This window comes from Helianthus annuus, chromosome 10 (assembly GCF_002127325.2).
Source record: "Helianthus annuus cultivar XRQ/B chromosome 10, HanXRQr2.0-SUNRISE, whole genome shotgun sequence".
Lineage (NCBI taxonomy): Eukaryota > Viridiplantae > Streptophyta > Magnoliopsida > Asterales > Asteraceae > Helianthus > Helianthus annuus.
This window is the reverse complement of record NC_035442.2, coordinates 99,396,374-99,406,183: the sequence shown is the minus strand read 5'-3', so window position 1 is coordinate 99,406,183 and position 9,810 is coordinate 99,396,374. Positions and strand designations below refer to the sequence as shown.

Sequence of the window (9,810 nt, the reverse complement as noted above, 5' to 3'; positions counted from 1 at the left end):
GCGTTTTAGATAAAACACATTTTTATGTGTTTTCAGTCCATTGCATTTTAGAAAGTACACTTTCTTTTATGTTTTTAGGTCATTGCGTTTTAGAAAAAAGATATTTTTAAGTGTTTTATAGCCATTGCGTTTTAGAAATAAGATATTTTTTTGTGTTTTTGGTGCATTGCGTTTTAGGTAAAACACATTTTTATGTGTTTTCAGTCCATTGCGTTTTAGAAGGTACACTTTCTTTTGTGCTTTTAGGCCATTACGTTTTAGAAATAAGACATTTCTTTGTGTTTTCTGGCCATTGCGTTTTAGAAATAAGACATTTTTTTGTGTTTTTGGTGCATTGCGTTTTAGAAAAAAAAAAGTCAATTTTTTACGTTTCTAGCCTTCCTAAAAAAAACTTCCTATTATATCCTAACCAAAAGAATCAATACCAATTTTATCTTTTAAAAGTACATTTCATTCAAACTTTCTTTTTTGTGTCAAGAGTGTTCATTATTTGACAGTGATCTTTAAATCAACTATGTAAATTTCGTTTTCAATCCTGCAACCCACTTCCGTATAAATGGCTAACTAGCGACCCATGATGTAGAAATGTGTAGGTGAACAGAATTCATCAAGTCTGTTAACAGTTTGATAAAATGAGTATCTGAGTTCTATTAAATCTGTGTCAACAATGATGAATAACTTGGGTCATTATATTAATGAGAAACTTTCGGTTAGTTGGTGAAGATATTGCATGCACATGCAAGCTAATTAACTAGCTAAGGTTAATAGTTGGTGAAGATATTGCATGCACATGCAAGCTAAGTTTAATACATGTTTTGTTATGTAGGCATGTAGCTGCTCAACTGTCTAATAAAACGCCTAACTGGTTCACTTATATGTTTGGTACAAGTACTCATTCCAACACAAAGTTCATGTTATGTTCTTATCTTTCAGATTTTAAGGTTTTCTTTTTTCAGGCCTCTCGATGAAGCATACTTTTCTTCTTGGTTGTTTGTTGGTTTTGTTCTTTTCCGGGAGTATTTGTTGTGGCAGTGTCAATACTGTAGAGGTTGTTGGACTTGATCAATGTGCTTATTGCAAGGAGAATAATATCAAGACAAGCCAAGCATTCTTAGGTACTATGATATACTTTGTCTCATCTCATAAATATATTTAGTTCAATTCTAGTAATTGTAGTCTTGGCGCCGACAATGCAATTCAACAATCTGGGGCTTATTGTTTATTATGACTCTTTAGTCTTTACTATGGTTGGTGTTAATTTTGCAGGGTTAAAAGTGACCATTTGGCCTCCATTCCCTAAGTCTCACCCTTGGTACAAAAGGTTTCACCACATTTTCCCTAATCCGCCTGTAGTTCTCCCTCCGATACCAAAGAAAAAGTCATTTCCACCGCCAGCTATTGTTAAGCCAGAACCAAAAACAAAACCCAAGCCAGAACCAAAAACAAAGCCCAAGCCCAAGCTAGAACCGAAACCAAAACCAGAGCCCAAGAAAGAGCCAAAACCAAAGCCAGAGCCTAAGCTAGACCCAAAACCAAAACCAGAGCCAAAACCAAATCCAAAGCCGAAACCAAAGCCTGAGCCTAAGCAGGAGCCAAAACCAAAGCCTGAGCCCAAGCAGGAGCCGAAACCAAAGCCTAAGCCCAAGCCTGAGTCGAAACCAAAGCCTAAGCCCAAGCTAAAGCCAGAACCAAATCTTGAGCCTCCAGACCCCAACACAAAGCCGAAACCAAATCCTAAGCCCAAGCATAAGTCGAAACCAAAGCCTAAGCCCAAGCCAAAGCTAGAACCAAAACATGAGCCCAAGCCGGAGCTAGAACCAAAGCCTAAGCCTAAGCCCAAGATAGAACCAATGCCTGCACCCAATCCAGAGCCCAAGCCAGAAACAAAGCCATGTCCCCCAAAAATCTTGCCACCACCTATCCAAGTATACAACCCGCATCCAAAAATCTTACCACCAATCCCACCAATTCACTAAAAAAACATGCCCACCGCTTTTAGTCCCTAACCTTCATCCCCGATTCCATGCCATCATACCCTTAATCTTTCCCTTCAAAGTATTTAAATTTCTAGAGTTGTGGCGCATGTAGGCTTATTCGCGTACCAGTTAATGTTTCAAGGTTGAAAGGTCACGATCTTTTGTCTATGATTTCAATATTTGGTTTGTGAATTTGATGTTGTTTGTAGATATTCTCAAGGTTTGATTTGTTTTTGTCGCAATTTGAACTGTAGTATTTGTTCCCTATCTTCATATTTGTGATTATAGCTATAATTGTTTGTACCTTTTTAAATAAAAGAAGTCATTGTAGATCCATATTAATGGCATGTTTCATTGATTTACACCATGTTTTCTTTATTTAATGACATCATGTGACCTGACAATTTTCCATGTATTCCGTAAAATAATAAACAGTAATCTGTGCTTTATTGACTATGCATGACTTAATTAACAAGACGAATGAATTTCTGATTTATGTCATATACATAAAAAGGCATTTCATGTTGCAAGACTGTTTACCTTTATTACATGCAACACAGTGTGGTTCACCTAATGCACAGAACAAAGTTAGCACAGTTATCAGACAAACTAGAAGTACTAACGGGAGCTCAGTACTTAGACAAACATGATGATAAGACATAAAATAAGCCCAGGAACCAAGTGTTACACCAGAGTAGTGTGTAGGAAAGTAGGGGTTACAAAACTGCCTTCCTAGTGATGTTTTAGGTGCCGGAAAGTGCCAGAAACACGCCAAAACTACAGAATTCTGCAGAAAACAGCACAAATCAGCAAAATTCAGCTTTTTAATATCTAAATATAATGCCGAATTATGGTTTAATGGTCCAGAATACATTCCTAGGTGTCGGGAATCAAAACTGTCATAAAAGACAACATAAAGCACACTAAACTGCGCAATCTAGCACTTTAACGAACTGGTAACCAACCGAATAACCGGACACTACCCGAAACACCAAATTTTCACTAGAAGCATTGTTTTATCATTTCCAAGCTAGTTATGGTCACCAAACATCATAATACATCCTATAAACACCAAACACCTAAAACACTGAACAACATACTTATAATCTAACTAGATTGTCTAACTTATGTTTGAAATCAAACCATACACCCCCCCCCTAAATGGTGGATCCAACATGGGTCCCACACCCATGATTTTATTTGAATATTTTATTTGAATATTTTATTTGATTTGCTAGTAAGATAATAGACATAATAACCATTAGATTTTATTATGTTGGAAACCATTCTTTAAGAACCATAAGTTCATGTCCCATGATCATTCAACACCTTCACAACACAAAACTCCTTCCACCTTTCCTCCATAGCTACGGCCAACATCCCCTATCACTACTTGTTATGGGTGAAATTCTGAGCCTATATCATGGTCAATATTTTAAGCTATATCTTAATTGTATAATATGTGTTCATACCCCCGGTTACACATTCAGGATATTGATAACATCCTGAATAGTATCCTGAGGGTCACTAACGAATTATGTGCAGGAATATGAGCCCAAGCTCGCAACGTTCATGAGGACCCTTTCTCCGGAAGACTCGGTCTAAGTAGTTCAAAGGAAGACATTGAAGCCGCTTTACTCGGTCCACAACGTTCACTATGGAATATTCGGGAGCATCCCCCATTTATAGGAGTTTTCGTTTGTATTTCATAGCTATAAATAGATGGATAAATCGGATCGAATAGGACACAACAACACTCATTGCTCTCTCACACTTTACTCTCTCGCAATTCTCACTTTCACAACAAGCATTGTAAGACTTAGCGATCCGACCAATATCCTGCACTGTATCCTGACGTTTAAAGCAATAAGAAGAACAAGGCAGCTGTGATTATCAGCTCCTGAGGTTTTGTGCCGGCGATCTAGATTGATCAAGGGCTTTCCTCGTATATCTCGTGTCATCCCATTTACTTTTTGCTCATAGTTTGATCGTAGATACAGCTCAATATCCTAAGCCGTATCCTGAAAACTGTTTTTACGAACAACTTAATCAACATATTTTCAACACATTTAATTAGCACACTACCTCACTTAACTAATTTGATCACTAAATTACTTCGGTAATTTTTGACCAAAACAATTTGGCGCCCACCGTGAGGCAAGTGGTGCTATTTTTTCTAAAAACTTTTGCAAGATCACTACTTGGTTTTGTATTTTCCAAACTTTTTACTACATTGTTTGCAATGGCCTCGAGATCAAGCATGAGCTCTTCTACTGTGTCTGCTACAGCTTCTGCAACAGTTGGTTCGGTGCTTCCTCCACCTCCACCAAGGACGCAAACTTCCTCACAGCCTCAGGATATTATACCTACTCGGAGTATTCAGGAATCGGCCCCTGTTCTGGTCTCTAATGATGAAATTCTGACCTTGTTTGGTAGTGTGCAGGAACAGATGAGGCAGTAGCAGGAGACCAACCGAATGATTTTAAGAGAAATACAACTCTTGAAATCCAGCTCGAGCAGGCCCACTGAGGATACTGTCACTCCCTTGCAACCCAGGGCTTTGAACTTCAGTTCTGCGGTTTACACTGAGGATAACTGGGGAAATATTGTGCCTAGCCGTCCCTAGAATCACACTCTTGAGATACCTTCTTCAGTTAGAGTGTCAACTGAGAGAAGCTCAGGATATGCTTCAGGATATGGACAGAATCCTCAGATCGCTAGTATATCTAATAATAATAATACACTTGCTACTAACAGTATTCGATCTTTGCAGGATGCAAGTGTGACATCAGCATTGTCTAGGGAACCTCAGAAGCTAAAAGATATGATATCCAGTGTAACTGGGGTGGTTCAGCCAATTCCTAAAGTGTCCTAGGATAGCCACAGGATATCTCGGTTTGTGCATCCTATTTGTGATGCTGAAATCCCAAAAATATTTCAGACTCCCAACATGAAGCTTTATGATGGAACCACGGATCCTGAGGAGCGTATTGCCCAGTATAGGGAAAGGATGGAAATCAATCCTATCCTTCCAGATCTTAAAGAAGCATGCTTGTGCAAGGGCTTTGGTTCTACCTTAAGAGGATCAGCCTTGAAATGGCTCTTGAATGTTCCTACGCACTCAATTACATCATTTGCTCATTTAGTGAATTTATTTAATAGTCAATTTTCTTGCAATAGGAGTTTTGAAAAATTAACAAGTGATCTCTACAGGATAACTCAAGGACCTCAAGAATCCCTAAGGGATTATGTGAACAGATTCAGCAGGGAATCCTGGGATATCCCGCACCTTGATGTTGCTACAGCAGTCTAAGCATTCAAGATGGGACTTCAAAAGGATTCCCAATTTTATCAAGATCTTGTGATGAATCCTTGCAAGAACTTGGATGAAGCTCGGAACACGTCTTTGAGATATATCAGGCTGGAAGATGATAAGAAAATGCAAGAGATGATGAATGCATCTTCAACATATGAATCAACTAACAGGAAGTCAGAATCCTCATACAAACCATATCGCTCCAAGCCATATGGTAGAAATGACAACAAGAAAGTGAATGTTATTGAAGACGAGGATCCTGAGGAGTATTCTGAGTTATCTGAATATTGTTTTTCTGTTAACATACCTGAATTAATGTATGCTATGCAGGGTCTAGGAGACAAGGCCAGGTGGCCTCGGAAGAATCAACAAAAAGCTGATTGGAAGGATAAGTCCAAATGGTGTGCCTTCCATGAGGATTTCGGACATGTAACTGAGGATTGCATTGCTCTAAGAAAAGAAATAAGCTATCTTCTAAGCAAGGGATATCTGAAGGATCTCCTAGGAAGAAAGAAAAATAAGGGTCAGGATACTGAGAAGGATCCTGAACGAGCGGCATCACCTCCTGCGGATGCCAAGATAATTAACTTTATTTCAGGAGGATCCGACATTTGCGGGACTTCATATTCTGCGGCCAAGAGACATGCAAAGGAGGCTAAAGCCGAAAGAGGGGAAAGACCAACCAGGATGACGACCCTCACAGCTGACAAAGTGATCATTTTTGATAGTGATGACAGGGATACTGTCTAGGATCCTCACCATGATGCTCTGGTAATAACATTATAGGTGGCTAACCATTTTGTACGCAGGATATTTGTGGATAATGGCAGCTCCGTCAACATAATCCAACTAGAAACTTTGAAAAGAATGAAAGAATCTCCAATGGATATCACTTCGAAGTCCACCGTGCTTGTTGGGTTCAGTGGAGAGGCTAGGAACACAGTGGGAGAGATAAAGTTACCAGTATATGTTGAAGGGGTCAACTCGATACAACGTTTTTGTGTGATGGACTCCCTATCCTTCTATAACATCATACTGGGCAGGCCATGGATCCATGATATGAAGGCTGTGCCGTCAACTTATCATCAATGCATCAAGATCCCTACCCCTTGGGGGGTTGTCAAGGTTGATAGTGATCAACAGGAGGCGAAGGAATGTTACTCATCCTCAATGAAATCCTCAACCAAGCCTAATGCAGCATAGCAATTAAAGATGCGGGCCCAGGATATCGTGGAGGCTTCAGAGCAGGATATGAAGAAAATTATCCTGGATCAGGATAATCCGGATATCTCGGTGCTCGTGGGAACCGATATCCCCCAGGATATTGAGGACCAATTGACTAATTTTTTGAAATGCAGGATGTCAACATTCGCGTGGAAGCACGAGGATATGACAGAGGAATAGAGGCAAGCCCAGAGCAGATTAAAGCTATCTTGGATATCAAATCACCTTCTAACATGAAGGATGCTCAAAGACTGACAGGACGAGTAGCAGCATTAAACAGATTTATCTCAAGATCCTCGGAAAAATGCAAGGAGTTTTATGATATCCAGAAGAAAAATAAGAAGTTTGAATGGGGGGGGGAAGCATGAAGCAGCCTTGCAGGATTTGAAGCAATACCTCTCAACTGCACCTCTACTAATGAAGCCTGAGGATGGTGAACCATTATCCCTGTATCTTGTTGTGTCAGGGAATGCAGTAAGTGCTGTCCTTGTAAAGGATCATGAAGGTCAGTAATATCCTGTTTATTATGTTAGCAAAAGTTTATTAGATGCTGAAACTAGATATTCTCATTTAGAAAAATTAATATTAGCACTAGTTATGGCATCAACAAAGCTTAGACATTACTTTAAGACTGATGTGCACAAAATGCAACATATAAATTACATCAATTATGGCATAAAACTACCCCTTTTTTAGTACTAATGTTGGAAAAAGTGTGCTTTTGTCTTCCTTTTGTATTTTCAGGATTAAATGAGCTCAAATAGACAAAAGAAGCAAAAAGACAGCTAAATCTAACATAAATACAAGAAAAGGAACAAACGTAGCATGCCCGACCTCCCGACAGCATCTTCCCAAGCAAAACAAGAAGACAGAAGCCTGAACACGCCCCGTGCTCAGTGAGCACGGGGGCGTGCCCAAGTGTCAGCAGAAAAGACAAAGTGGTAGAAGCTTCCATCGCCCACCACGGGGCCGTGCTCAGCGGGCATGGGGCCGTGGTCAACTATAAGATTCGCGGAATCCAGGCAAATCTTGATAGTACAGATATGCTTCTGCACACGGGGTCGTGATCAGCGGACACGGTGGCATGGTCAACTAATGCAGACAAACTGCATTTAATGAAGAAAGAGAGGAGGATGGACACGGGGCCGTGCCCGAGCTTCTGTTCAGCCTATAAATAGGAGTGCTTGGAGCTCTTGTAACTCATCCCTTGGCACACCACCTCTCTCACACTTCACCCACCACCATCACAACACCATCATCCACCACCATCATCCATTGTCCATCATAGAGTGTGTGAGTCATCTCAGGATCCAAGATTGATCATAAGAGTTCTTGTCAATCAAAGGCCATGTTTGCCTAAGTCTCGTACATCACTTGGTGAAGACAAGTGTTTAGTGTAATACTTTTTATTTTTAATCTTTTGCACTTTTTAATTGGTTTTGTATTAATGACTTTAATTACTAGTTTCTTATGTTGAAAGTGATTCTTCCTTATCGTTTGTCCGTGGTGTCTTGGCATTATTTTACTCTCTATATAAAATAAAAGATTTTCACCATTCATATCTCCACGGTCTATATGGAGGTATGTTGGCTACCTGGTCGGGGGTTAAGGGAACGGTTTGGTAAGAGTCTTGCCATTGTTCAGTGTATAGATCTTGCAAAGGACCTGGGTTAAATTTAGTAGGACCTCCTTCAATACCTAACGATATTGGATGGTGGGGGTCCAAAATCTTTGACCCCCTCATAAGTTAAACTACTATTAAAACTTTAACCCGGCTACTTAGGACTGTATCCCTGCTGACTCAGACTACTTAGCCGAGGGTAACGTCGCCTTCAAAAGAGGGGCCTTCCACATTATGCATTAATAACTTAATTGATTATCTTTCAATAATCCGACCCTTTAGGATTGTATCCTTGCTGACTCAAACTACTGGGTTGAGGGTAACTGTTAGGGGAAGATTTTCCTGTAATCAGTGATCCTCAATTGCTGTCGGGTTTAAGGATCCTTAATTCTGTCTGAATTAGTGATCCTCAGAGAGTATTGTAGGATCAGGATCCAGGATCATCATAGTGATCCTTACACTAACGATTGTCTACTTTGAATATGGAATTGTTTTGCAGGAGTACGTGCTTGGACTTAGTCATGGCGATATTCCTGGAGCATATTCTCTTTTATTCCGCACGTGCTTGACCATGGTGAACGTTATGGAGATCGTGGGGAGAGGGCATGAATTGCGGATAGTTAGTTATTTAGATATTTACTAAATTTAAAAGGGGAGAGCGAGCTAGATTAGAACACTTGGCTATTTTTTGCTACAAACACACACTCGTACTGCTCTCATCAGTTAACAACACTTTGCTCGGCGATTACACATCATTGTTACACATTTCACTCTAGTGATCCTTGTAACTAGCTCGCTATCATCCGAAGTTGTAACACACATTTTATTTAATTTATGTTGGTGATCGGTAGTTTCCATCACCCAAGGTTTTTTATGCCGGAGATCAACTATTGATCAAGGGCTTTTTCCTCGTATAAATCATTGTGTCACTTGTTCATTACATTTCTGGGTGATCCTTAATATTGTTCATTAATTCAAGTATCACACCTCACATCTAAAGATTTGGTTGCATTATCTTAGCTTGATTTTTGACCAAAACAGTTTGGCGCCCACCGTAGGGCAATTGGTGCTTCATTTTTGAGAAACTTCGTTCATTTCGGTTATTCCGGTTCATCACATTCAACCAGATGGCTTCTGTTTTGGTCAAAAATTACCGAAGCAATTAAGTGATCAAATTGGTTAAGTGAGGTAGTGTGCTGAAAAGTGTGTTGAAAATATGCTGGTTATGTTGTTTGGAAAAACAGTGTTCAGGATACGGCTCAGGATATTGAGCTGTATCTACGATCAAACAATGAGCAAAAAGTAAAGGGGTTGACACGAGATGTACGAGGAAAGCCCTTTATCAATCTAGATCGCCGGCATAAAACCTCGGGAGCTGACAATCGCAACTGCCTAGTTCTTCTTATTGCTTCAAACTTCAGGATACAGTGCAGGATATTGACCAGATCGCTAAGTGTTACAACGATTTGTGTGAGAGTACAAGTTGCGAGAGAGCAAGTGTGTAAGTGTAGTGAGTGTAGTTGCGATGTCATATTCGATCTGGTATACCCATCTATTTATAGTAACGAAATAGAAACTAGAATTCCTATAAACATGGGATGCTCCGAATATTCCATTATGAACGTTGTAGACCGAGTAATGCGGCTTCAACGGCTTCCTGTGAACGACTTGGA

At 39.9% G+C, this 9,810-nt stretch overlaps 1 protein-coding gene across 1 annotated transcript; it reads left to right on the top strand.

Annotated features, from left to right (window-relative positions):
* Positions 1-891: 891 nt before the first annotated feature.
* Positions 892-2,309, top strand: LOC110881817 (protein TsetseEP). The gene is made up of 2 exons (XM_022129968.2): positions 892-1,115; positions 1,267-2,309. The coding sequence occupies exons 1-2, from the start codon at positions 965-967 to the stop codon at positions 1,974-1,976; spliced, it is 861 nt and encodes a 286-aa protein (XP_021985660.1). The 5' UTR covers positions 892-964; the 3' UTR covers positions 1,977-2,309.
* The last annotated feature ends 7,501 nt before the right edge of the window (positions 2,310-9,810 follow it).

Excerpts from the sequence above, each read along its gene's own strand:
- LOC110881817 (XM_022129968.2), top strand. The coding sequence starts at position 965 with ATGAAGCATACTTTTCTTCTTGGTTGTTTGTTGGTTTTGTTCTTTTCC. Across the intron at positions 1,116-1,266 it reads GACAAGCCAAGCATTCTTAG|GGTTAAAAGTGACCATTTGG; the intron begins GTACTATGATAT and ends TTAATTTTGCAG.